Source organism: Zosterops lateralis (assembly GCF_965231275.1).
Source record: "Zosterops lateralis genome assembly, chromosome: 4".
NCBI lineage: Eukaryota > Metazoa > Chordata > Aves > Passeriformes > Zosteropidae > Zosterops > Zosterops lateralis.
Window position 1 is genome coordinate 17,286,987 of NC_139765.1, and position 27,936 is coordinate 17,314,922.

Genomic DNA, 27,936 nt, shown 5'->3' on the forward strand with positions numbered 1-27,936 from the left:
CATCCTTCCAATATCTTTCTGTAGTATTAGAGGTTTGAAACTGCTAGTTCAAAACTCTGGTGGTTGCTGGGAGCTGGATCTATTTCCTAAGAAGAATATAAATGAGAACAGTGATGCTCTCAGAGTGAAGTAACCTGGCCAAAACAATCTCTTGATATACCAACACTTGTTCTGCTGCATGCTTATATTGGTCTTTTAGACATTCCTGATGGAGAGTCCATCGTAGATCTTAATATTCGCTTCCCTTGAGAAAGCCTTCAAAGAGAGCATAGAGTAAGCTCACGTTTTATGCCAGAGCTGAGTTAGCTGCGGTGTGGGTGATAAACCTGTTTCCAGCAGGGGTCTGCAATAGCTCACAGAGCCATGGCAATGAACAGCAGCTGAGTAGCTGCCCCACACAGTTCTGTAAGCTCGAGGTGCCTCCAATGGCACAGCCAAATCAAAAAAGCTGCCTGCTTCTTAGAGAAGTTTGCTTTGATTAACCCAGAGTCCATCTGGAATCAGCGAAGTGTATGTTCCTCTAAACTGCACCATATTGAATTTTACTGGGCCACCTACCCTGCTGTCTTCAATTATAAAACCTCGGAGTACCCTGATGATGAGCTGTGCTTTTCAATGAGCGGGGACTGCCAAATACCTGTCTTGGCCTCTGCTTAGACTGCATGAGAGAAGTCCTTGCATTATTAAGCTTTTCTTGGATTTATTGTTTGTTGTGATTCTGGTTGCTTTGGGAGGTATTCCTGAAAAGCTTTTAAAAGATAGCAAGCAGGCAATTACATGATGGGTTGCTTTGTGGGAAAGCTGGCATGAATCAGAAATGGAACCTCTGCCCAAATGGGCTCTTTTGCACTTGTTTAGCAAACCTGACAGTCTGGATTTTCTCCTTTAATTTTATAATCTGTTTAGAAAGATCTGGAGGACCCACACCTTGAAATGTTCACATACACTGCAAGTAGCATATTGCTGTGTGGTGCTACCATCAGCATGCTTTCCTTAACTTTGTCCCACACCCCTTCTCATGTGGGAGTGAATGCACGTGTGTGTTTTGGCATGTTTTTGGCACTGCAGTTGTGCTGGTAGGGGTGGAGTAGGTGATAGGGAGGGGTTTCCGTGAACAGAGGGATGCCTCAACAGAGGCAGCTTGAAGAGATTGGAAATCTGACCTGTAAACGATTTTTTACAAGACAGCTGTTAAAAGGGGTATAAAACAGTTTAACTGTTAAAATAGTAATTTCTTTGCCTCTCCTAGCTAAAGACAAAGTGGAAAGCTTTGGCTGATCTTAAGGTTGTCTGAGCGAAGTTCAGTGTAATATGTTTGCAAGCTGAGATTTTACATGGAAAAAGCTACTGCATTTTACATACCGTGTATCACTGATACTTAGCAAACTTCCTCATCCATGTCCTGTTTGCAGTTCATTTGGTTTTAATACACAAACTGTGTGTTGTTCTTTCACCTGCAGCAGATGCAAGATGCTTTACTGGCTACCTTCCCTGACACAAGTGGTAGCCCAGGAGGATGCTCTGGAAAACTGCATGGTTCTTCTAAAGCTTTGAGGCATTGAATGGGACCTGTCCATTTATGCATCCTGCAGGTTGATCTGATGGGTGGAGAGCAAGCTTGCTGAGCATTAAACCGTGTTATCTTTTACGGTTTCCAGACAGATGTCAGCACAGCAGCTTTGCCAAAATGGAAAAGTTTCACTTTTTAATTGAACTATTTATTTTGCCCTCTGGAGGAGGGAAAACACACGGCCTGGAGATGATGGCCACCTCACAAGTTTTGGGTCACTGGTGCAAGGTGATGCTGCTTCTCAAGGATGAAGTTGGCAGACTTCTTGACACTGGTAAAAATGCTCCTCTGTAATTGAAGCCTTGGAGAAAGAGCTGAAATGTTCTAGTTGGTCTTTTCCCAGAAAAATTCTACCTAAAGCAAACATTTGTAATGGAAAATTCCAGTCTAATGTGTTGCAGAGAATTAAAAGCGAGTGAAAACAGGTTCTTGAAAAGAGTCAGTGTGATGAATAGAGGGATCTGCTCTCTTCACACATAAAAATGTAAACAAAATGCAACAAACACTTCCTGCTGCAAATCACAAGGGGGTTGAATTTCATAAAGAGTTCCAGTAGGGGACAAAAGCCTGGGGTTTGACCCAAATGCTGTTAAAGTCAGTGAGAGGCTTTCCCTTTGGTTCCAATGAGTTTTGGAGTCACGCCATGCTGGGTACTTGAAGGCCAACCTGACCTTTCATGGGGAGACAAAGCTGAGGGCTTAGTTTCATCTCCCTTGTACTTGCTGCAGCCTGATTAAAATCAGTGGGAACTCAAGAAACTTTGCACTTTGAGGTGCTCAGCCCTTGAAGACTAGTCTGACATTTAAGTCAGGTTTGGTGCTTGAATGTCAACATTTCACAATAAGTACTGAAAAGTACTGAAAGTTGTCTGGCTTGCTTTACACTGTGTGGTTTAGTTCCTTAGTTTTAGCATGGCACTTAGGGGAAGTTTCTGAAGAGCAGTTCCTTTCTACAGAGCATCCAGATGTATTCATTTCATCTTCGTAAATGCTGCCTCTGTTTCCTGCTGGCTTTGCCCTGGTGCTTTTTTTTCCTGCAGTGTAATATTTTCTTCATCTTGCCATGGTGACCAGGCGTGCAAACTTCCTACTATAGAAAATTTGAACAAAACCTCAGGTATTAAAGACTCTTGGCTGCATTAGGAAGTGCTTCAGTCTTTTTTTTCCCAAGACTTGAAGAGTGGAAGCAATCAGGTGATAGACTGTCTTAAGGAATTTGGGGAGGAAATAAGATGCGTTTTTTATAAGCTCAATGTTCACAGGAGGAACATATGAGAATTTCATGCTTGGAAAGGTAGCTTGCTTGAAGGTGTTGCAATACAAACTGCAGTTTTTGTAAATCACTTAAATAGAGTATCCTGATAGTGACTGTATGTTATACAGAAGAACCTGCAAATGTTTTCCTTCTGAATTTATTTTGTTTACTTGATATTTATAACTTAAAATAAGTTGTCATTTTTTCCAGTAGTTTTTTACCTACTATATGCTTAAAATATTCCTGTTGTCTCTTCTGTATTTCTTTTTGCCATTGCTTTATTACAATGATGGAACATCTGTAAGGTTCAATAGAAATGGAATTATCATGAAATTAATGTCATGGATATGGCACTGTTTGTTATATTAAGAAAGTTCCTTAGACTTTGGCAAGTGCTTCTACTCTATATTAAAATAAATGCATATTTTTGGCTCCAAATAGTGTCTTATTTTACTCATTGAGAAACAGGAAGGGTTTTATGAACATTCCTACAACAGTAAGTCACCTGTGTGTTTGCCTCTGTGAAATTAATTATCATAGCACTTTGTCAGCAGACTTGGGATGAAACTTAAGCGTGCAGAATATGCTCCCAAAAAATGCTTAGAATCAGTTCTGTTAGATAGTTATTTTTTTCTTTAGAGACTGAGCAGAGAGCTGGGAACAAGGAATTTTTGCATTTTAATCATGATCTAAAATTAAATTGCTCTCTTTGGGTGACCTTTTAAAAATATGTCTGTGTAGACTTCTGGGAGTCTGAAGACAGCAATCTCACTGAAATACACCTAGGATTTTTCTGCAGCTTTAGGGGTTAATTGGAGATTAAAAAAAACCCCAAAGAACAAAAAGCAAACCAACAAACACACTAAAACCAGATTTTGATGGCAAAACTGCAATGTATTATAGTGTGTATTGCTTGAACTAGTCTCAATATTTTATTTATGTGTACAGACCTTTGAAGAGTAGCAGTGATGTCAGTATTATTGCATTTAGGGTAGTTAAATCGATGTACACATTTTTCTCCATTTGAAAAATGAGTTAGCGTTCCAAAGTACTTAAACAATCATTTGTTTCCTTATATTTCAGCTATCTGACTGCAAATAACAACCAGAATTTCTTGTATACTGCGAGGCCTTTTTTGAAGAGAGCTACTTTGGTGATAAGCTACGTAAGTATGAATGGACTTGACCATGTATTTCTATGTATTTGATGGGAATGAACACATAGTGTATATGGGATATGTATTTAAGATACATAGCGGTATCCCAAAAACCTCAGAAAGCTCAGATGGTAGATCTTAATACGAGGTTAGGCTTTGGAATTAGTCTCGAAAAATTCAACTGGGCAGAAACAAGAATATTACTGTGTTTTCACTTCAAACCTTCTTTTAATTTATAGTGGTTGCCCTTGCAACCGTGTAATCATCTGCAGGTATTTCCTGCCCTGAATACATGGGACTCTGTGGCACTGGGCTGCCTTGTCAGTGCCGTGCTGTTAATGCCAATGCAGGGCTCAGTAAGAGTTATAAGAAAAACTGCTGCTTCATGTGCTCCATGCTGGACTCAGCATGTTGCAGAGGAGAAAACAAGAACTTCCATGAGAATGTTCTGAGTGTGCAGCTCCTTGTGCTGCTCCAGGAGCCAGATCCCCTTGCTTGTCCTTTGACAAGGGGTTACCAGGAAGGTGAGGGAGTGACAGCTTGCAAAAATCCTTCCAGGAATTAGGATTGCGTAGCATGAGAAGCACCAATGCATCTTGTCCTTACACCTATGCCAGCATGGATAAATGATAAGAACTTTTAAGACATCACCCATGATTTTCCCCTCTGTATTTAGGTAGAGGTCAATAGCAAAATTCTGCAATCTATACTGCAGCGGAGTGACAGTATTGTCCTTCAGAGTGCTGCCTTTGTGGTGGGTACTGAGATGCGTCAGTTGCTGTCCGTAATGTAGACATGGAAGAGGGACACAGAGTCACCGTGTGCTCTCTGTGCTGAGGGTTGGCAGATTTGTCACCCTGTCTAAGGTGGCAAACTTGAATTTTGCCTAAACTGCTGATCTGACTCGCTTTGCACAGCATGGAGAGCTATCACAACAAAACATTTGCTGGAGGTTTTAGCTCTTCTTAGTAGTGTATTGCTAACTGAGATGTTCTTCCTTGAAGGTGATCCTCGTGTTGTATTTCCGCCTCTGGATAATGGGAGGTTCCATGCCAATGTTTTCTGAACAGGACAATCCAGCCTCATTCTCACCGTATTTACTGACGAGGTATGATTACAGCAGTCAAACAAAAGTTTTGAAAGGTGTGGACTTGATGTTACATTTTCCTACACTAAAATGGCTTACAGATGACAATGAAAAAAACTTGTTTTGTTGTCTTAACTAAATTATTTCTTGGTATGACTCTGCCTGGAATAGAAAGCAGCCAGAGCTATATGAACCTCAAAGCACATTGCAGGTTCACTAGGGTTGTATTACACGTTCTTTTATACTGAAAAATGTGTGTTTCTTTTTATGCAAAGTCCAAAGAGTATAGTTCAGTTGCCTGAGCACGGGACTAGAAAGCCCAGTAACTGAGGCATAATCTGTAATCTTAAAACTGGCTGCTCCTGAGGTACGGGATGGTAGCATTCAGAGTTTTGGCTTCAGCTGAAGTTTGTATAAAAAGGGGGTGGCCATGCCTCTTGGTGTAATATCAGTGACTGAGCAGTGAAGGTGGAGGGGCCATGTGCAGGAGTGTTTGCTCTGTTTAGCTACTGAAAGACACTTTGGAGCCTTCTGGAGGAATTTCCTGATGTCTCAAATGAAAATGGGATCAATTGTCCTATGTGTCAGTACTAGCCTTGCTGGCTCTTCATTCCAACAGTGAAATTGCAGTTGAGATATAGGTTAAGATCAAGCAATCCTTATGCAACATCTGCTATAGAATTGGACTGGATCTTGTTTGGGGAACCTTTATGATAAGTGGTAACAGCCCCTATTGCTATCAAGGCTGAAAGTGCTTCCAGGAAGCACATTGTCTTGTTTGGAAAGCTCTGAACATGTTTGTTTCTAGTGGAGTTACTAATACCAGACTCAGTGCAGCACAGCATGAAGGATTTGCTGCTGTACCTTTTTGATATGTTTATGCAGAGATGGGGGTCACTGAGTCACAAATTATCCTGGCCTAATTTCAGTTATCTCTTCTGTGCTGCATATGTTCTTTTGTGTGTTTGTCTTTTTGCCTCGTGTAATGACAGGAGAGGGTTTTCTAAATCCAAAAGTTAAGTCATTCTTGGTGTATGAAACAGTGACTATTTTTACCACTGGCACTGTGGATTTTATTAACAGCCTTAGGAAAAACAAGTCAGAGTGCTGCTGGCTGAGGTCCCCACTTGGCTCCAGCAGCAGCCCTGGCTTCACCTGCATCCAGAAACACCTACCTACTTCAAACGTAATTAAGGAAATCCATTCCAGTAAAAAGCACTATTACTGTTCTGAAGGGATTCTAAAACCTTTTAATTATCCCAATTCTTCTGCTGAGCTTGATCTTAATGCTCATTTTAGCCAATTTATCCAGAAGGCTTTATCTTCCATTCAGGAAATCCATCCTTTCAGCAGGTCTCAGTGTCAGTCCTGCAGGTGACACTGAGACCCAGTGACTACCTCTGAACTGACAGCCAATGATGCACTCTCTGACCACAGCCCCAACCTTCGCAACAAACCTTTTCCTTCTTTTTCTGTCAGACTCAAATACAGCTCTCACCTGAGACTTTATCTTGCCATGGTCAGAGCTGAAGCTACTGCTGCTGAACTGGCATTGTGCTAGTCATTCTAAGTGCAGGACTGGGATGTCAGGTGGAGCTAGCAAGGTTCAAGTGGTGTAGGTGTAGTTTCCAGGAAGGTCGAGGAAAATGGTTCTGCCCCTCTACTCTGCTCATGTGAGAACCCTCCTGGCACACTGCATCCAGCTCTGGGGTCCTTAGCACAGGAAATACGTGGGCCTGTTGGAGTGAGTCCAGAGGAGGGCCACAGAAGTGTTTGTGTTTACTGTCCAACTTCAGAGAAGCTCCTAAGTACTGTGTGTTCTTCAACTGTGGACAGCTGCAGTAGCATGTGAAGAGCTGGTGTAGGAAGCTTTTAACTAGGTTTTGAAGGCAGAAATTAGATAGACCACTGAAGCCAAGATGTTAACCGCAAGTTGGGTTGAGTTTGGAAGAAGGCAGTGGAAGAGCTAAGTTTGGTGTCCAGACCAGAAACTAAAAGAAAGATCAGTTTTGGGTAGTGCTCTTAAAGTGATTAGTGACCCCATTATTGTAGTTGAAGCAAGGGCTAGTCTCAGGCAGTGGGCAAGTTGTTTTGTAACTCTGAATCAAGATCATTTAGGTCACAAATGGGAGTTTTCTGTTTTCAAGGAGTTGTCTTTATTTGAGCTGGAAATGTGGTTTTTGTGCGTGTCTAGCCAGGGTAAATGTTATGGCTTTCAACAGAGTTGAAAATTTTTCTAAGACTTGGCCAGCTCTGTGGGACTAGAAGGAAGGCTGATAACAGTGGAATAAAAAAGGGAAACAGTAGGTTGGAAGTGTGTGGCAGTCTTTGTGAAATTCCTGAAGTTAGATCTGGAGCTGAGGTCTCAGCTGACACAGGATGAACCCAATGGAGCATTGTAACTTTTGCAGGGTTTATTTGGGGCTAACATTAGGGGTAGGTGTAAGTTAGGGGGTTGAAAAAGCAGTGATTTGTGAGATCAGAATTTGTGATCCCTTAGAGCTGATATAGCATACATTACAGGACTGAGGATGTGAGAGGTTTATGCATCCATGATGGTGTGGAGGAGGGGGACATGTAGAACTTGGGGTGTATCAAATGAATCTAAGAGAAGACAGGTTACAAACAAGCGAAGGAAGTGGCTTGCAACAGGTATCTGAGCTGGGGAGCTTCTTCCTGCAGGACACCAGGAGTGTGCTGAATGTTTATGCAGGCTCAAAGAGAGATTTGCCAAGTTGAAATAAGAAATCCAGGCTACTAAATATGAAAGAACCACATCCAACCCAGAAACACTAACTCATCTAACTCCCCAGCTAGGAAAAATTATCATATGTGCTTTACTTGGCATTGACTTTTGGTCACTGCTGGATAGACCTTTGATGTGGCTCAGTTTGGCCCTAGAAAATGCCTATGTATTCTGTGTAACTTGTCTCCAATCTGGGACAACACAAATGTTTAAATTAAAGCAGACAGATAATGATTTATTTAACAACTGGAGGAGGTAATATGTGGAAATAATGACAGTTTTTCAGTCTTCTAAAACAGTCATTTGTTCAGCATGTTCACTAAATTACTGTTGTTAAAATTACAAGTGATATTCCCAAATACCTCAAAAGAGAGCCATATTTCCATGGCCTTCATTGTGTTGCTTGGCAAAGGTGGTCTGAGAAGATGAGATGTGTCTGTCATTGCCTTCCGCAGTGGAGGCAGAAATAAAGGTGTTGGGCATCCTGCTATTCTTAAGCCCTGCCGTGAAAGCCTGTCCATCCAGGCTGTTGTGCACTGCAGGATGTACTGTCTCCATTGGCCTTACCTTAAAGAACGCAGACTTTGATCTCAAAATCTGCTATGGGTAAGCAGTATTTGAGATAGGAAAACCAATCCCAAACCATCGTTCTAACATTCTTGCTTGTATCAGACAGAATTTGAGGGAGAATGCAACTAGAAAGGTTTTGAGGGCTACCCACCTTTATGTTAAACAGTGTACCAAAAGTGCAGCTTCAGAGTTAGGAGGGTGTTGAGTGGAGGGCTGACATGCTTCAGATGTTTTGCGCAATGTTTTTTCCTTCTGCCATTATTGAGGGGAAAGAAGTAGGAGGCCTCTGGATAAACAGATTTTATTACCGACACTGTGGCTGGACAAGGGAAAAATCCATTGTGCAGCATGTCTCAAGTTGTGTGAAACAGATTAAATCTTACCTCTAATTTTTAACTAAAAGTCTGTTTTTTAAAAGACTATGTATTTAGGAGCCAAGTTATATTAATTTCTGCTGGCATTTGCCTTGTGATCACTGGTGGCTGATCACCCTGGGTGTGAGGCAGGTTATTTGTGGTGCTTCCATAAATAGTTAATGCATTTCTATTTGGACTGCCTTGAGATAACATTGTCCTGTGATTGAACTGCTCTCTCTGTAAGCTGGCTTTCTGTATTGCTTTGTGTTTCAATCAGGTAAATGAGAATTCAGTGCTGCAGAAAGCTGAAGAAGTGCTTATACATAAAAACTGGCACATAATCCTTTTCACAGAGATTTAGGACTGTTTTCTGAGCAATGCATTTAATCATCCCAGTTGTAACTTCAAAGGGAATGAACTACCAAGCGGCAAACCATGGACCTGTGTTAGGAAAATGGGTCCCTGTGCCAGCCAGTTCTGCCAAGGAAATAGAAGTCAAGTGTAGCAACTACTTTGATATGGAGTTTTCATGGACCTCAGGCTAGAAAATAGCTTTAAAATAGACCACTGAAAATATCAGCTCTTAATCAGCCAGACTTGCACACACTACCTGAATGGTGAAGTTCTGCACTGGTTTGTCAGTGCTTTCTATCGTGTGCTCAAAGGTGTTTAAATTCAGCCCCATGTGTAATCTCTGCAGGCACCCAGCATTCAGGGATCACTTCTAACAAAAGAGAGAACAACAGTGTTAGCAAAAATTGCTCTCATGCCTACCCAGGGGCCAGACAGCCCATACATTAAGTGTAAACTGTAGTCTCTATTTCAAGGGGTGTTGGAAGAAGGCCTGGCTGGAAGGTGGTGCTCCAAAGCAAAGGCCTGCAGAGAAGGTGGTGCTGCTCCCAGAGCCATATGAAATATTTCAGCATATCTCTCATACAAATGTTCTTGGTGTGATGAATAGACCCTGGTAGTGCTACTCTGGGATTTGATAGGCATTTTAATGGGCAATGGTGCTTGCTGCAAGTTCTGGTTACACAACAAGTCTTCCCTGACAGAATCTGCATATGGAGTAGAGAGGCTGCAGACAAAGCAGAGGCCATTGACTCCTACAGGCCATGCATTTTGCTTTCCAAAATACTCCTACACAGAACGAGTAGAGACTGGCCAGTCTCTGAAGCAAAGTGTGCCCAGAACATCCCTTGGCTCTCACCAGCATTGAGTGGATAATGTTCTGGGATACTATGAGCCATTTTCAGAAACATTATCCCAGCGAGTTTATGAGGTCTGTTTTTTAATTTCTTGAGGATCTCAGTGGCTGTCCACAGAACCCTTCATCTTCTGCTGCCTCAGTGATCCTCTTCTGAAGCAGTTGTCCACTGCTGGGGAATTTGGGCTGCATGGCTTAGGAATGTGCTGCTGTCAGTGAGAGATGAGGATCAGATGTGATCACAAGGCATGTCCTCACCCACAGCACACAGGGGTTTGTAGAGGGAAAACAGAGTGAGATCAATCCCAGGTTTTCCAGCACTGAGATTCTGACAGGAGGCTTAGGTTTCACTGGAAACTCACAGGCTCTTTCAAAGTCTTTACTCTTAAAGAATTCAGTACTTTTCAGATTATTAGCCACAGAGTTGAAACAACTGAGACAGAGTCATTCACCAGATTAAAGCTCTTCAGGCTCTGTAGCTATAGAAGACAACACAGTCTGCTTTTCCCCATGTCCCTGGTGCACACAAGCCCACCTTCCAGAGGAGCTACCTTGCTATTCATTAAGCAGCAGCTCTCAGTTTATCCCTATCTTTCCTGCTCCTGTCCTCTGCTGATTGAGAGCTCTTTTCCCTAAATGGAAAAGGTTTGATGAAAGGGAATACACAGGTACTTTTCTAGTTACAAGTATTTTCTGTCTAATTTAGACTCACATTTGGATGTTAAGTGGAATTTGCTGCTTGTTTGTGTAATTTACTCCACTATCTCTGAATGAGCTAGATAGACAGTGGGAATTTTTTTCTTCTCAGACTCTTAAAAGAAAATGTTTAGGCTGACAACATACAGAGCAGAAAAATAAACTTGTGTGGGAAGGTATGACTGGACTGGGAGTTCCCTAGGGGGAGTGTAAATATATACAATTTGAAGACAATATCTGAAATACCACCACCTGGCTATAATTGTAGCCACATGTATCCTAGGAGGACATTATTGTGAAGTTACTTGTCAAACACACTTGGGTTTAGGGCTTTGTAAGAGGATGAAGAGAGCCTTGAGCTGAAATCAGTTCAGCTGTTAATACAAATGAGAAGCTCTTTTCGCTAATAAAAAAGCTCCTTTGACGCTTATAGAGAACTGAAACCTCCCTGAGTGCCTGGCAGTGTGCAGGTCGTGGGATGGGCTGTCCCAGAACTGGGTGACTAGTAGGTTGCAGCACAGTATGCACTTGGGAAAAACAGGATCACTGGCCCCCACTTTTCTATGCAGCTTTGGTGGGGCATGGTGAGAGCTTTGTGATCACTCTTGTAGCACAGCTTTAGAAAGAGGGCTAAAACCAGTCCCTCGCTGCTGTGGGGAGAAAGCTTAAACTGCTCCAAAATCAGAAAAGACCGGAAATGCCTCAAATTTCCATAAATCTTGTATTTTTTTAACCTAGTCTCACATTCCTTGTGCTCTGGTTGCCTGGGTTTGGCAGAGCTGAGATGAGGGCTTTTCCGAGCTCATTGGTCTCTATTACAGCAGTGGGTAACAGACAATTCCCCAAGTATTTTCCTGTCATATTGTTATGGCTTTGAGTAGTACCCTTTGCGTTCATTTTTGCAGCAGAAACAATCAGTTCAGATCGTTGTTTTCTGCAACAAGTTCTAGATCGGAGTCATCCTGTTTTTATCTCAAAGCATGCAACAGGACATGGAAACTAAAAGAATAGAAAACTAAACAAACTGGATTGCTATGACAACACTGGCTACCTACAGAAGGAACTGTTTTTTTGAGATGATGAGAAGTGAAAAGAACACTTGATACCCACTGAAACTTGGATTTCCATGTTCAATTTGCAAATAAAGAATTTGCTGTAATGCAAATGCTGTTAATTGGCGTGGAGGAAAACTGTTTGCCAATTAAGAGGCAGAATCTTCCAGTAACCTTGCCAGTAATACACTCATTTTCATGGGATTAACTAAGAGAGTAGGAGATGCTATAGGCAGGAACTTTTCTTGTCGGAATTCCAGCAGACACCAGAAGCAATATCAAGAAGATCCTTAATTTAAAATGTAATTCACTCAGTCAACTAATTAAAAGAAAATACTCCTGTTGCCATTTGCAGATAGGTTGCTGAAGTGTAACTAGCTCCTGGAGTGATTTCAGAATCTTTCAAGTCTTCAAAATTTGCAAATTAGCTCCTTGAGGTGTCAGCTTTGGTAAGAGGTTTCTTGCAAACTTTCTCCTGTGTTTAGATTTCTCCTTAGGCTTGTGATATGAGAGCCGCATAGATGTGAAAGAATATCATATGCTTTTGAGAGCCATAAATAAAAAGCAGCACTGGATTATCAATAACTATTATTAGCATCCTGTTATTTTTCTGTTCCTTGTACCTAAAATGTAGACGTGTCTTGTCTCTCTGCCTCGGCCAGCCCTGACATCTTGACAGTAAAGGGTACAGCTTGGTAGCAGGATGAACCTCACCGATCCCTATGAGTTCTTGTTTGCCCGAAGGAGTGAAGCGACAACAGCAGGAAAGAAAGAGGGAGGCTGTTCAGGGTTAACTGCTGGCTTTATTCATCAGGGTATCTGCCTTAGCAGACACCCCTCAGCAAAAGCAGTGGGAAAAAAGAGCAGGAAACCCCCTAAAGTAACATCTTTTATTGGGGGGAGGAACTCAGGGTTGGGTTTAACTGAGGACAAATCAGGGATCATGGGGGTGTGGCTCTGAAGGTAAATGACACACATTGTAACAAATCAATAACTCGAGTGGGGAGATACCTGTAGTCTTGTCCAATCACTTTGGGTCCTTACTGGAACTTTCCAGACTTTTGGGAGAGACCCCAAAGTGACAGACAAGACCCACAGGCTGTATAACTTATGATTGATATATAACTGGGGTTGGGGTAAAACCAAGAAGGTTAAACATGGGTGACATGGGGCAAACCATTACAAGTTACAAAAAACAATATAAAACAAGGAACAAACACATACATAAAACTGATAAAACCAAAGCCACACCACTACACTAAAATAGCAATAGTTTACAATTGCTTTGTTTTATACAGCCATCCATCATGTTCAAGGACAGGTTACCAATGCTGAAGGCATATCCAAACTCTTGCTTGACTCAGAGCCTGCTCAAAGCTTTGTTGCTGCTTACAAATGCCTCCAAAAGTCAGCCAGTGATACAGATTAACACCTGGCCAGAGTCTTATAAACCAGGTATAGATGTATCATTCTCTGAGGGTCTAGCCCTTGCAGTTTGTTCCTGTGCTGGCACTGAGCCAATTACTATGAGGAAAAACAGAACTTTCTAGTTAAACTTCCTAAAATGTCTAAAGATAAACTGAAACTCTTTCCCTAATCAGAAACACCTGCTGGGGGTGTGCGGGATGCTTTACTACAAGGCAGTGCCTTCATGGATCTTGGTTACCATGACTGCTAATGTCACATGTGTCTTCTGTGGGGGACCTAGGCTCGGCCAGGAGATGTGGCCAAGGGGTCTCCAGTAGGTATCTGCAGAGGCCAACCAATTGACTGTACAGAGGTGGTAGTGATTATCACAGGCTTTAAAATATATCCCTGCTGTTGGAAGAGAGTATTTAAAGACTAATTATTGCCATACCGGAATGGACCAATTGTGCTCCTCCTTTGGGAGCCACCTCTGGCAGCACCTTGTGCACATGGCTCCCAAGGAAAACTGAAACCTCACAAGCACTTGGAAATAGACACTTGTTTACAAACCTGTCCTGATTAGTGAGGGGCCTGGAGTTGTTTTCCCATCTTCAACAGCAGCTTGTCCTACCTTTCCAGCAGAAATGCATTAACTCACACTGCTCTGGCTACTCTGAATACCGCTTAAGTGGACTAAAGTTATTATGGCAGCAAACTGTTTATTTATTCTGTGTTGTGTAAGGATATATCAGATCCTGCCTTAGCAATGAAGATGCAGGAAAGCAGCTAGTCTGTCCTTAACTGCAATGCTGCAGTTTGCAATGATCCCAAGTGTCATCTTGTTCCTTTCTACCCAGCAGCCCAGTCTGAGTAAGCAGGGGAGGGTTTTCTGGTGTGTGTTGTGGTTTGCATACAAACTTCTATGAATATTGTGATGTCTATTGAAAATGTTAATATGCCAGGGCATAAAAAGACACTTCCTCCAAAAACCAAAAACTGGGCTCTCCTAAAGCATCAAGTGCAAAACTAACACAGTGCTTCTGGAAAACCTGTCAAATATACACATTTGTAATAACAATATCATATGCCATGACATTATTCAGATTCATCGAAATAGACATGCTTTTGTTTTAACAATAAAGCCAGAAATGGATCTCAGTTTGGCTTTGAAGTAAGTAGCTGTAAATGAATCCTGGCAGCCTTTTCTGAGCTGATGTGTTGAAGTCGATGGAGAAGTCTGGTTTTTTTTGTGGCTGAACAGAGGTGGGTCAGGCTACACATAATGTCATGAGTGAGTGCCTTGGTGTGATTAAGTCTCACCAGATTTTGTGTTGCTATGTTTCTCTGTAATGTGCACCAGAAGAGATTGGGTTGGTGACTAGAAAACACATGTGTTTCTTTAGAAAGAGTGAACAATCAAAATTTTAAGAATTGTTTGAGCAAAATTAGGTTGTATTTTTGAGGGATGTGCTCTTAAATAGGAATTGGCTTTTTAATTGCTACCTTTGTTAAGAGAAGATGGATTTTCTTTCTTTCTTTCCCTTTTGTTTAGTACCTCAGGGTGGGGAAGGTGAGGAAAATGGGGAGGATGGAGGAGAAGTGTATCAAATGGCTGAAAACCTTAAAAATGTGGGAATATTCTACTCTCCAGAATTGGGAGTTTAGAAGGATCTGTGGGAAAATGGGAATGTGCCTCTGCGAGTGTTTACAGTGAAACACTCCAGCTCAGTAAGCCTCCTTGCTTTTGTGTCACTGTGCAGCTGGAGATGTTTGTTTTTTGGATGAGAAGAGAAACTGATATCCTAACTTTGTAGTTATTTAAATATGTTTTCACAGAAATTTAGGGCCCAACACCCATCTGGGAACTTCCTGCCTGGAGTCAGTGCTTCAATGCCTTGCCATTCTGCCACAAATCTTATGTTGTAAGTGCTGTTGTAAGGGGCTGCATTTTGACCACAAAGGGGCATATTTGTAAGTGGCAAGTGAGACAATCCTCTGTCTACATACCTTGACATTTCTGCCATCTTTTGTTACCGTTTTAATAAACCTGCAAGATACCATAGCAACTGTGTGTGATAACAGATGCCAAAGCAGGCTGAGATAGAAAAAATCCTATGCAGGATAGAATGTAATTCTTTCCTTTTTTTGAGTATTTGCTGTTTTTGGTGCTGTGTAAAATGTCGACTTTTCCATTTGGAAGCCAAGGATAGGTTTGTCTCTTTGAAGGCTGTCACAATTTTACTTGGTTAACTTCATGATTACTGGAATAATTAATCTGCAGTCTCTTGCACTTGAAAGTATTTCAACTTTAGATGCACTTTTTGGCAAGTAGATGCCAAGAAGCAAAAGCCTGGGGCAGAGAGGGATGTTGGTTTGATTTTTTTTGTTTGTTTTGTGGTGTTTTGTGGGGTTTTTTTTGTTTGTTTGTATTTTTAAATTTTGTTCGTTTGTTTGTGTTTTTTTGTTTGTTTTGTTTTGTTTTGTTTTGTTTTGTTTTGTTTTTCGGTTTTTTTAACCTAGTGGCACCCCTGCTGTTCTTTTTCAGCCCTTTAAAAGCCCTGTATACTTCCCAGAGGGCAGCATGCTCCCCATTTCCATTCCCCATTAATTTCCTCTCTACTGAATGTAACAATTATTGAAGATTACAACAATTTGAAATCCCTATTTTCCCATCACTTCTGTGCACATCTCATGCAGTCTGGCCCCAGCCCTAAGAAACTGCAATGGGATCAGCTAAGAATCACCGTGTCCCTCCTTTTGTCTGTATTTTCTCCTTGTGCCTTGATTTGCAAAGAGAAAAGAGAGAAGGGTCTGACTTTAATTCCTCCATGTTGTGCAGGTAGAAGAAATCCTAAATTGTAAGTTAAACCCAGCTAGGAGGATATTTTGTATCGCAGCAGTGATGCAGTGAACTGGGTAAAAGTTCAATATGTGTGTATGTACCTGCGTAGTTACTCATTTATTGTTTAAGCTGGCAGAAAGTAATTTCAGAAATTTAGCATTCAAATAGGAGTTGAAGTTCTGTTAGTCTTCAAAAGGCTGGTGCATAGAAACCATGTAAGTATTACTGATCTTATATTATTTCTTCAAATTGCCTTGAAGTGCCCCTCACCTATGGTAGCATCTCTATTGACAGAGAGGTGTAGTGCTGCCTGTTGGTGCAGTGTTGTTGATTAGGTTTTTTTGCTGTTTCCTCCTCCTGTGTGTTATGCGGGATATACCAAAGGAAAACGTTTCCTGTGCTGGCAGTCATTCTATGTATTACCTATTTTCATTTGCAGGTTTTTAACTTATTCCTACCTTCTGGCGTTCAATGTGTGGCTCCTGCTGGCACCTATCACCCTGTGCTACGACTGGCAGGTTGGCAGCATCCCTTTGGTCGAGTCCATCTGGGATGTCAGGAACTTAGCCACAGTGTTCCTGGTGCTGGTGATGACATTACTCAGCCTACACTGCATTGCTGCATTCAAGGTAACACCAAAAGCCATGGAATACAATATAAAAAGAAAAAAAAAGTTCTTTTTCCTCATCTTCAGATGAAATGGTTAGTAGGCACATGGTTTCCTCTGGAATGCGTTGGAGTGAGGTGAAAACCCATACCAGTAATAACTAATGCAGGCAAGCTCAACTGATGAAAATGTCTCTCTAGCTGAATGTCTCAGTTTTTAATTGGTCTGATTTGAGGGCAGAACTTGACCCAGACTCCAGCATTCAATTATTGTTAATGATCCAAACCTCACTGAAGTTAAGCATCTCTGCCTCTCCCATAGTCATTAGGCTTTTTGTCACTTACTTCGAACAGGACTGGGTACTGTCATCTGCAGAGCCTTTTGAAAATAAAATTGATTCTTCTGTTTGCACTTTTGCTATGCTTCTAAAACCCAAACATTGGGTTTTACAGTACATCTTTGATACATCTTGAGGAGAAGATTTTTTTTTTGTCAGCAGTGTAATGAAATGTGGGAAATCGGAAATGACCTGGAAATTGTTCTTTAGCATAAATAATATAGTTGGTAAGCCATACTTCCCAGTTCAGCATTTCAGAGGTACCATTAATCATATTGCAGAAATGAAAGTGAGGTTGTACAAGCCTTGTCAGAAGGCAGATATGCACTTCCATGGAAAGTTTTGTTTTTTGTTTTTTTTTTTGTGGATCATAGGGAGTTACAGGCTGTTTCTCTTTCAGTTGAGTTGTGGAACCTTCTTTAGGAGAGGTGATAGTAGTCACTTTGGAAATAGTACAAAAATTTATCTTCTTTAAATGTATGTATGACTGAAAAGCATAGTTTAAGGATGTCAGGTTTTTAATACTTGTGTTATGCTAAAATGTGCAGGTCATGTACGTTTTCAGTCTACCCTGGCGGTCTTCCCTGTGCTCCTGATAAGAGACAAAAAATGAACCAAACAGTTTGAGACTGCAGAGTCATTAATTTAGATAATACATTGACAGATTCTGTATGGGAAATATGGGAAAACACCCTATAAGGTATTCACCAGTTCTACCTGCAGATTGTACATCCTCTCATATTCCTTCTGCCTTCATTACTCACTGCTAGAGATATTCAAAACTGTTTGTATTAGACCTAATCCTGTTCTCAGGGAAGTTAATTACAAACTTGTCATTAGCCCAGTACCGAAGACTTCTAAAAAATCTTATTCCATGTTCTTTGAAGTTTTGTTTGCTTTTTATTTCTTTTCCTGCTGTCAGAACTATATGTAGGATTAATATTGTTGTTTTGCTTGAAAAAGATTCTATCATCTTTTATTTCTTTTTTAAAAAACAATTCAGTCTAGATTTATGAATATCACTCTTTGATTTGAAACTGCAAGCTCTAATTTTTTTGTGAGAAGTTCAGTTTTGCTCTTGAGCACTGTGAATGTTAAACAACATGAATTTTACTCTTTAGGTACTTACCAGATGCATGGAAAGTAATCTTAAAGATTCCTTTGTGTTTATCCTTGAAAACCCCAAGCACTGAATAAATGGATCTGAAGTGATTTGCTTTTCTATCTAATCCAGTAAAACTAGAACCATCTTGACAATGTACTCTCATGAGCACTTGCAACCTCCAACAAACCCACTGTGAACATGGAACTGGTGATGGCTCCTGGGGAACAGCTTGGACGTGTTTCCCTCAGCCCTTGGTATAGAATCACAGAAGGGTTTGGTTGGAAGGGACCTTAAAGATAATCCAGTTCCAACCACCCTGCCATGGACAGTGGTGTTTTCATTAGACCAGGTGGCTCAGGCCCCCACCCAACCTGGCCTTGAGCACTTTGAGAGATGAAGTGTGTGTATATATATATATATATATATATATATATACACACATATATACATATATATATATATATAAAAATATATTAAATTAGAAGTATAATTGGAAATATTTTGCTTTTTAGGAAATTCTACGTATCTGAAGCTATTTTCTATTTTAACAACTCACATCATCTCTGAGTCATGGTACTGCTATTCAGTTGTATGAAGATGATTGTTTTGGGCTGAGTTGTATGAATTTATGAGGAAAGCAAACAGGAAGCAGCACTTTTCCTGGAAATAAATTATGCCATTTGACTTCAAACAATCCCTTTTATAACAGGGAGAGAGAAGTTCAGGGCACATGAACTGCAGGCACAATTCATTGTATTAGGGTCTTAGGAAAGCATCTTTCCTAATTAAGCGGCAGTGGCCTTTTGTAGGGCATTGCATGCCCCATCAAGCCCCAGGCAAGAGGCAGTACAAGATATATCAGTTGATTTCTCACATTTTGTAAAGTGTGAGAGGTTCTGCTTTCTTTTTGAAGCAAACGCAACAGTCTTAGCAGCCATTTTTCTCTCGTTTTTCATTATAAGGTCTAAGCTGGAAGAGATTGCTTGCAATTTCCTGAGGAATGGTTGTAGAGTAAACAGGCATGCAGTCTATGTGCCTCTCTCTTTAGGGTATAGGTGTGCAGGGGTAAGAGAGAGCAGAACCTCATATTCATTCTCAGTGGCACTATTGCTTTCCTTTCTGCAGCATGGAGAATGGAAATGCTAGAAATTGTTTTGGCAGCAGTGAAGACATTGGTCCGGTGAACATTGAACTGATTTTCAGTGGCAAGAGGTGATGTGTGTGCATCCACAAAACAAACTCACAGGAGACTCACAGAATATTTTGTGTGTACTGTAATTAGAGAACGCATGGATTGGATTTCTGCCTTTATTGTTCTTGAATTTTAAACAGGGCTAATTTGTTGACATTTGTGATTAGGCTAATAACTCTGTTGGGCATGTATGTGTGGTGCTGATAAAGGATATCTAAGGCACGAAGCTTTCTTGTTTCATTCTGTGAATGTTGTTATACCTCAAAAAGGAAGAAACAGTGGAAGATTTCTACCCATGGGTGCTTTCCTTGAAACATGTCTGTTATTAGATGGGGATTTAAGAAACAGAGAAGGCAGCTCTCCAGTTTGTTTGGAGAGAGAAGCCTCCCTTCTCATCCTGCTTGTTCACCTTCACTGTTGTCTTCCTCTTTACTTAATGAGGAGGTCACTTTAAAAAATGGCTTTGTTAACTCCTTGTGTATAACTTCCATTCTCTGGGTCGTTTCTCCTCTGTAGTGTGAATCCCTCTCACCAGCTAGAGAGCTCCCTGTGAACAGCTCTCCAAATAAGGCTTGTTCTGCTCAACTCTTTGCAGGGCACTTCCTCACACAGGCTTCAAACAGCATGCTGGGGATGTGACAAAGGCTGGGGTGCTATTGAAAATGCCTGCATCCCAGAGAAATTTTAATAGTTGGGAAAAGAGGATGACATTTATTTATTGTTCATTGTCAAAGAACATAGCCTTGGCTATGAGGAATGGATGTGGTGATGTGGTGTGTAACTTCCAGATGGATTACAAAGGTAAAAGGAATGCCAGGAAAAGGCATTCTCTCAGTGGATATTGAGCATGCCAGTCACAAGGTCAGAAAAATAATCTGGTGCTTTAGATGGCCAATGGGGTACCTAAGGGCCCATGGCACTGCCTTTCTTTACGGGAAGACACTGAGAGCACCTGGTGAACTGGAGGGAGGGCAATTCTTGACATTATCATCAGGACAACAGTTATTTCTTTGATGTGTCATAATAATTCAATGAGCATGAAAGGAAGACCCCTCAGATGTCTGAAGCTCCATTCTGCATGGCATTTTTAGGTCGCTGCCTAATTAGCAGCTTAGTTTCAGTCGTGAATGTATGTGTACAGAGCACGTAATGGATAGGATTCCACTTTCTCTATGGTACCTGATATAGGGAGGGCTGACAGTGGGACAGCTTATGTATGTAATGGGCTAATTAAGTGGGGCAATCTGGAAAACTAACTTAAAGTAGTGGCTTTTGGACCTGGCCAATCTGGGGGAGTGTATTGCACCTCACACTGATGGCCCTCACACATTTGTACCTGTGACTAGCACTATAAAGGTACCTTCTGGTGGTTCACAGCACCTTCTTCTTGTTCAGCAGGAGCACATAATGATGTGCAGCAGTTTACTCATGTCTGAGGAGGGAATGCTACCAATATTTCACATCAATTAAAAAAATACATCTAGTGTGCGCTATAACTTTTTTAAGTAATGTGCTTGGCTGTTCTGTGTGATGTGGCTACATATGGAACTGGAAATTGTGATGGTTTTCAGGTTATATTCGTTGGATGTGACTGACATGTATTATCCCGATCTTTCATATGCTACAGTTGGTCGTTTTTTATTTCAGATCTAATTTTAAAGGTCCTGCCTCTGAATTTCCCTGCATGGTGCTTCTTAGCCAAGACAAGGCATTTTATACCACATTATGATGATTTTATTTTGTACTGTAATTGGCATCATATTGCCATTTATCTGGTGGATTATATATATGGATATCATCTGAGCATATTCTTCAGTGACTTTCAGACTAAATTTCTTAGCTGACAATGTTCAGTACCATCCAGGAGAGGAACGCATTTGCATCTTCTCTTCGTGTGTATGTTTCTGCTGTTTTTGCTAGCACTCACTATGTGTATTCTGTCATACTATTTACTTTACTCTGCACTCATGAGACCTTTGCCTTGTTTCCCAGGTTTGGCATTTCATTAATAAATCACAGCTTATGGACCTTTCTGGGAAACAATTGCCTTTTATAATATTCTACAGTAGTACCAGCATAGTTAGAAAGTGTGCCTAGTAAAATTTATATGCCACAACGCTTCCAGAACAATACATGCTTCAATGGGACAGCAAGGTGAATAAGGCTATTTATTGATAGAGTCTATCTGACGGGCTGGAAACCGCACTCATTTCCGTAAAAGGTCCATTTAAAATAAATCCTGCTTTCATTATCCTGGGGGACACTTGAATTCTTTTCACATAGAGAGAAGGTCAGGACTGATGTTCTTAATCTTTAGCAGTGAGTTTTTTCTGTGCTGCTTCTGTTGTTAATATTTGCTGCAGGGAGAGAGTAACAAGCCATAAAGACTCTCCTATAGTGAAATCTAGAGGAAGAGGGGAGCCCCTTGCAGGCACCCCAAGCTCGCTGGCCATGTTTCTGCTCTGTTGAGTGCTGCATCCACATCAGCTGCACGTGAGTCCCTAGTGGGGCTGGAAGGAGCAGGGAAGCTTTCCCAGGGAGCTCCCTGTGCCAGCTGACAGGCTCAAGCTAAAAGGAAAAGCTGCCTTAGTCAGTAACAGACTGCTGTTTTGGGTTAGAAAAGCAAATGCAAGAACTATCAAAATACCTTTTACATCAGATTTTCTTTCGCTTGGTAGATTTTTGGAAATAACAGGTTTGGAGCATGGTACTCTGGGTAAATATAACCATGGGTTGAACTAGTTCTGATTTGGCTCACTATGAATATATTCAGCATCTCAGTAAATGGGGTCTTACTGCTTGCAGTGTGGTGTAGGTAATTATCAGGAGGGCAGATAATTCTGCCATTTTCAGCATATTAAAGCTGAATTACTCTTTTTATTCTACCATTTTCTTCTTCCGATTCAAGTTAGTATTTCAAGACCTACTCAGAGCTGAAAGGTTTTGAAATGGCACAGTTGTAGGGGTGAGCAGAAGAGTGTAGATGAAATAAGGAGCAAGAAATATACAGCTGGGAGAGGTAAGGATTGTTCATCGTGGCTACTTGGCCTAGTTAACTGTGGATTTGGTTTCTTCTTAGGCTCCTCTTGTTCCATGTTACCTTCTCAAGAGCAAATTCACCATGAACAGGGTTGCTTTTCCAAAGATCATGCTTTTATGTACTGCAAATTTATGCATTGAATTTTGCCTGTGTTTTTTTTTTTGTTGTTGTTGTTGGTTTTTTTTTGTTTTGTTTTTGTTTTTGTTTTTTGTTTTTTGTTTTTTTTTTGTTTTCCCCACCCAGTCAAGCAGCCTGCAGTCACAGAATGAAAGGGAAGAGGGAAAAGCTACACTACCACAAGGTCAAAAGGGTTATTCTAATTCCTGGAGCAATTTGTTGATTTTCCTATTTCCTTTTGGAATGTTCCATTTCTCTTTCGAAGATTTGTGTGTTTCTTCATCCTGCTTAAATTGGCTTGTCAAGTGGAATTAGAGGTTGCAGAGATTAAGGATTGGGAAAATGAGTTTATGTCTTGAGGGAATTTCAGAGACCTGCATGAGAAAGGCCATAAACACACAGCTGAATGAATGACTTCTGCATGGGAAAAGCAAATAGTAGATAGCAAAATTTTACTCTAAGATACTAACATAAAATGTGATATATTATGGGATGTATTTCTGTGCCCTGTTATGAGAATGGGAAAGAATTGCTTTCTCCTTTAATTTCATAATTGGAAGCCAAATTTGCAGAGTTGTTGAGCACCCACAGTCCTCATGCATGTAAAGTTTTTAGGCATTGTCGTGATTTGAAAGCAAAACGAGTGAGAGGCTCCAAGTCAGTAATACAATTTAATAAGAAGAAAGGTAAAAAGGTAAAAATAAAATAAAATAAATGCAATAACACAAAGGACCACTGAGAGAGTCAGAATACAACCTGAGCAGGATGGTGGAAGCAGTCCAGATGAGGTGGTCTTCCTGAAGCAGTGATCCTGTAGAAAGGTCTGGTAGCTCTGGTCCTCTGGGAATCCAGTAGGTTAGGGCTGCTTACACTGTCCCAAATACCAGCTTATATCCAGGTGAGAATGCTTGGCTCCTCCTCCTGGGCAGAGCATCTCACAATGGGATGATGAGTTGTGAAGTGGGTCTTTGATGGCCCATTAAACAGAGATAACTCCTGGAGGGAGTCATGGGCAAGGCGTTAATGGGCCATTAACAGAAGACAGCCCAAAGGCAGGGGGCCTGGGAAGAACACTGCCCCACTTGGTTTAACAGTTCATGAAGATGGTAATAGAATAAATACTTTGTGTGCATCCTACACTGCAACCCAGGACAGGCATTTTCAGCATCTCTGAAAAACATGCTGTTTTGCCTGGTACAGACCAGGACTTCTTCCCTCTGGAAACGGAGAGAGAATGATCTTGTTAAGGTGGTCTGAGATGTGTACTGTTAAAAATGGGCGGAGATAATATTTTTCTCCTTAAAATGCCTTTATTAATCAGCTCTTACAATGGTTGCTCGAGGGGTTTTGGCTGCCCGGTGCGCCCTGGAGGAGGAGGGTCCCTTCAGCTCTGCAGCAGGAAGTTCAGCAGGGCTGGAGAAATCTTCCCTCGCTGGGAGTGTTCCCGGAGTTCTGAATTCCCTTTGTTTGCCTCGGGGTCTCACTCCTGGTTTGGTACTTTTAAGTCACAGTGAGTCACAAAAACAGGAAAAATCAGTTCCACTGATGCTCTAGGGTACACACGGCTTAATATTGGTTCTTGTGGGTTTAAATTTTACTTAGGTTTATTTTTATAAGGGGTTTTTGGTGTTAAAAGGGTCCCAAGATGCACCTGGGATTTTTAATTTGCATGTTCAGGATCGCTCCGGGAAGCAGGGGCTGCAGGCTCTAACGACCTCATGGCAGTTTTGCAATCAGATATGGCATCTCGGAGGTCTCGATGGTGGGCAGTGCCGGGGCTGTGAGGTGGGGACGGAGCGTGGCGGGCGCGGGTTCTTTTTTGGAGCGGGGTGGCGGTCTGGCGGCCCGGGGATGCGGCACGGGAGCCCAGGGACGCGCCGTCTAGCAGCAGTGGCTGGCCGCCCAGTGGCGGGGGCGCCCGGCCCCGCGGCTGCTGGGGGACGCGCTGTTTTATCGGCGTGGCTGCGGGACGAGGCTGTGGTGGGAACAAAGCGCTGCGGGCCGCTCTTATCGGCTGTGCCGCTCTGGAGCGGTTTGGGAGCCGGGGTTGGCGGCGACTGCGAGAACACACGGCATTGCTCCAGCAGCGGCGGCAGCGGCGGGGAGTCCGGGAGCATGGCCCCAGCGGCGGTGGCGAGCGGGCAAGCTTTCCCTCCCCCGGCCCTGGCGGCAGGAGCGCCCAGCCCTGGCGGCGGGCGTCTCACTCCAGCGTCGGGGGTGGGGGTGGGGGCCGGGAGCGCGGCCACTGCGGGCGGGGGCCACGGGGGCGCCGAGAGCCAGACCCCGCGGCGGCGGGGAGCTCGCAGACAGCCGCCCGCACGGGGCGGGGGGGGAGACCGAGGGCGAGGCCCGCGCCTCGCCTCCTTTCAAAGCCCTCTTTCTTGGTTCTCGGCATTCACTTCAGCATCAGGGGGGCTGCGGTTTTTAAAGGGCTCTCTCCTTTTGCTTACCAAGGTGGCTTCTCGTTGTTACATTACAAAATAAACATTCAAGATATTAATACACTTATTACATAACAAACAAGGGTTTCAATTCTCCAAATTTCATTTTTTTCATGTACCAAGGATTTCTCTTCAGATAATCCTGTCTGAGGCAGCCAATGCTCCTTTCCAGGGTTATTGATTTCAGATTCTGACTGGTGTACGTTTCCCTGTGCACCAGTTCCTGAATAGATGCTGCCCCTGGTGAACTGGAAAGTAGTTTCTGTACCAAATACTTGAAACAGTATCAGTGTGTCAGGTAGTTAATAAGCAGACAGCAATGATTATAAAAATAGCATTAGAAATCTATGGCTATTTCTATCAAAACTCGATGATCACCAAGAAAAAAATTAGTTATTTTAGAAACTGAGCGAGTTACTAAGCTTGGCATTCAAGTAGCTGGTGCTACTGAAGATGCCGATTTTCTTTTTAAAATTTTTTTTTTTAATGAGATGAAAAAATTAAACTCCTAATAAAGCGTAGTGATTACAGAATTTATGGTGCTTTTGCTAGGAGCAAGCTGATTAAGACAGGTGTCTGAGCCAGTTTTGAAGCTGGTAAGTTACCTTTTGCCTACCAAATGCTTGAGTTTTCTTCACCATCTGTTGACAGCTGACTTTCGGCATCATTCACTTGGAAGCAGTGTGAAATAAGCACAGTTCCACAGTGCCCTCCTGTTTGGTCACAGTAGATAAAGATGTGTGTGTCCCATTCAGGATTCTGTTGGTGACCTTAGAGAGACTGTGCTGATGGTACATGGAGCATGGTGCAGCTCTGCCATGGCCCATCTGTGTGTGTATCTGTGAGGCAGGGCTTGGAAACACTCAGTGCTTCTGTGAGCTTTACAACCACAGAGATTTTTTTTCTTCATTTGAAGGAATCAATTCCTATAGTTAATTCCTGATGAGCTTAATGCTTTCTTTTTATCACCTTATGCATGAATGGAGAGTGAATTTGACATGCTTCTACACCATCCCTTTTATGATGTATATGCTGTATATGTGGAAAGTGCAAGAGTGGATGTTTGCAGATGCTGACTTCTTGCCAGGTGAGATGCTGCCAGTGTTTTGATGCAGGCTGGTGAAGAGTCACATTGCTGAGCCACTTGTGGCTTCATGAGAGAGTGGTGCAACTGGAATAGATGTAATAGGGTTGTTTGCAGTCTCCACTAAGGCTTTGTACAAATGGATGTTAGGAATAAACTGAAGAAGTGTCATCCTCTTGTCTGTGGTCTGCAGAGAGTCATGCAGCTTCTTTTGAGTCTCTGTATCTCTTTTGATGGATAATGCACTTACCTCTTAGGCCTGTGAGTGTTTGAAAATGTGTAATAGCAGTCATTGCTTTTATACAGCTGTGCACTACCAACTTTCCGGGATGCAGCTTTTCTGCACATGCAGTCATGTGTTCCAAGCATAACATCTCACTGTCTGCAATCCAGAGCCATCCAGAGCTCACAGTCAGCGGGATTGATGCCTTTGGTAGAAAGGAAGTCTTTATTCTGTGGAGTTGTTGCATCTAAATGGTGGAGAGATGACACTTGCCTCATTGTCAAAAAACTATTAGAGGAAGGAATTAAATCCATTTGATTGCCTTCCCATCAAACAGGCAGGCACATATAAACACCTTTGGAAACATTCAGAGGTAGAACAGAATGGAATTTGCTTGGATTTGTTTGCCCAGCTGCCGTCTTCCCTGAGGTGCAGCTTAGTCCAGCTAGGAGAAATGCTGTCCTCACAGCTCTGCTTTCAAGTGCCTCAGCCCTTGGAGGTGCCAGGCAATGTCAACATCAGTCCAGTCAGCACAGTGTAGACTTAATGGATCGAGCACCCCAGACCATGCTTCTTCGAGGGGAAAAATAAGAAATTTGCAGTGGGCTTATGCAAGTTCATAGTTATGACAGTTATGTTGAAGTCATTTCTGCACCTCCTGCACTCACACTTAGAGGGCTCTGCTTTGTAGAAGACTTGTGCTTTAGTGGTAGTCAGCAAACTCTTATTTATGGCTCAGGAATATGTCATACATGTAAAATGGAAAGACCTCTTCAGTTGTAAATTCTAGAGTTTCTTCCTTTTCCCCCAAATTGCTAGGGAAGCAATTTTTAAAAATTTATTCCTGTATTGATCATGTTTGACCTTGGAGTGATTCTCTGATATTCTGTTTGAGACAGTGGGACACTTATTTTTTGCATGGCCCTTGGGAGAGATAGTTTTCTTTAGTTCTTTGATAAGTTGGTGAAAAGAACATTAGAAAGCTGGGGTTTTTAAAATCAGTTTTTGGTTCAGTTTGTTGTATTATTGGTGGGGTTTTTTGTTACAATATAATGAAGGCCTAATTGCAATGAGTTAGATGTGAATTTCAAAACTCCTCCCTCCCACCAAGTTATTTACTATAACAAATGCTATTTTGATTTGAAATCAATTTTTCTTTGACAAGAGTAATCATTCTAAAGGTAATTCAAATGTGTTTGTTGACCCTCCCACCAGAGACTACAGTGACAGGAAGACAAGCTTTGTGTTTTCAAAAGAAAGCACTGTCTTTAAGAGGAAAGAAATTATCTCTCTGTAAAAAGAATGTAGTGATCTATAATTTCTAGTCCTAGCTATTTTATTTTAAGGAGAAAGGAAGACAAACAAAATTACCTATTACTCTTTAAAAGCTTTTACTATTGCTCTGGGCACCTGGAAGATGTTGATTCTGACACCTTTAGCTCAGCTATCTCAAGTTGGATCATATGAACAAAGTAGGTAAACCAAATAATAATGGGCCTAATATTTCTTTTATTTCTTTGCCTGGAAAATTTAACAGGTTTTGTATAGGTTGGATTTGTTTTATTTAGAAAAACACGTGAAGGGAATTTCCTATGGCTTGTGTTGACTGGGAGATCCTCCTGCCCTCTGTTCCTGCAGCTCTACAGTTGGGTCATGGGCATGACGACACATAGCACAAAACCAGCTGAAGCCTGGCCTTTGAGGACCATCTCTTCCCAAAAGCCTCTGCCTTAATGGAATGCTGTAAAAGGGCACTGCCAGGTATTTTTCATTTCAGATGTAAGGAGCACCATGGAGGGTTCTGCTGCACCGTGAGGCTGGTTTGTGTGTGCTAGCCTCTTGTCTCT

The 27,936-nt window shown here is 41.9% G+C and overlaps 1 protein-coding gene across 2 annotated transcripts in view; it reads left to right on the forward strand.

Annotated features, from left to right (window-relative positions):
- TMTC1 (transmembrane O-mannosyltransferase targeting cadherins 1) overlaps positions 1-27,936 on the forward strand; it is a gene marked incomplete at its 5' end in the record, with an annotated part of 153,432 nt that overhangs the window by 58,729 nt on the left and 66,767 nt on the right. For both annotated transcript variants that reach the window (XM_083858670.1, XM_083858671.1), the window contains 3 exons: positions 3,908-3,989; positions 4,985-5,088; positions 16,383-16,572. In XM_083858670.1, the coding sequence (XP_083714796.1) occupies positions 3,908-3,989; positions 4,985-5,088; positions 16,383-16,572 (376 nt within the window). The remainder of the gene's footprint in view (positions 1-3,907; positions 3,990-4,984; positions 5,089-16,382; positions 16,573-27,936) is intronic.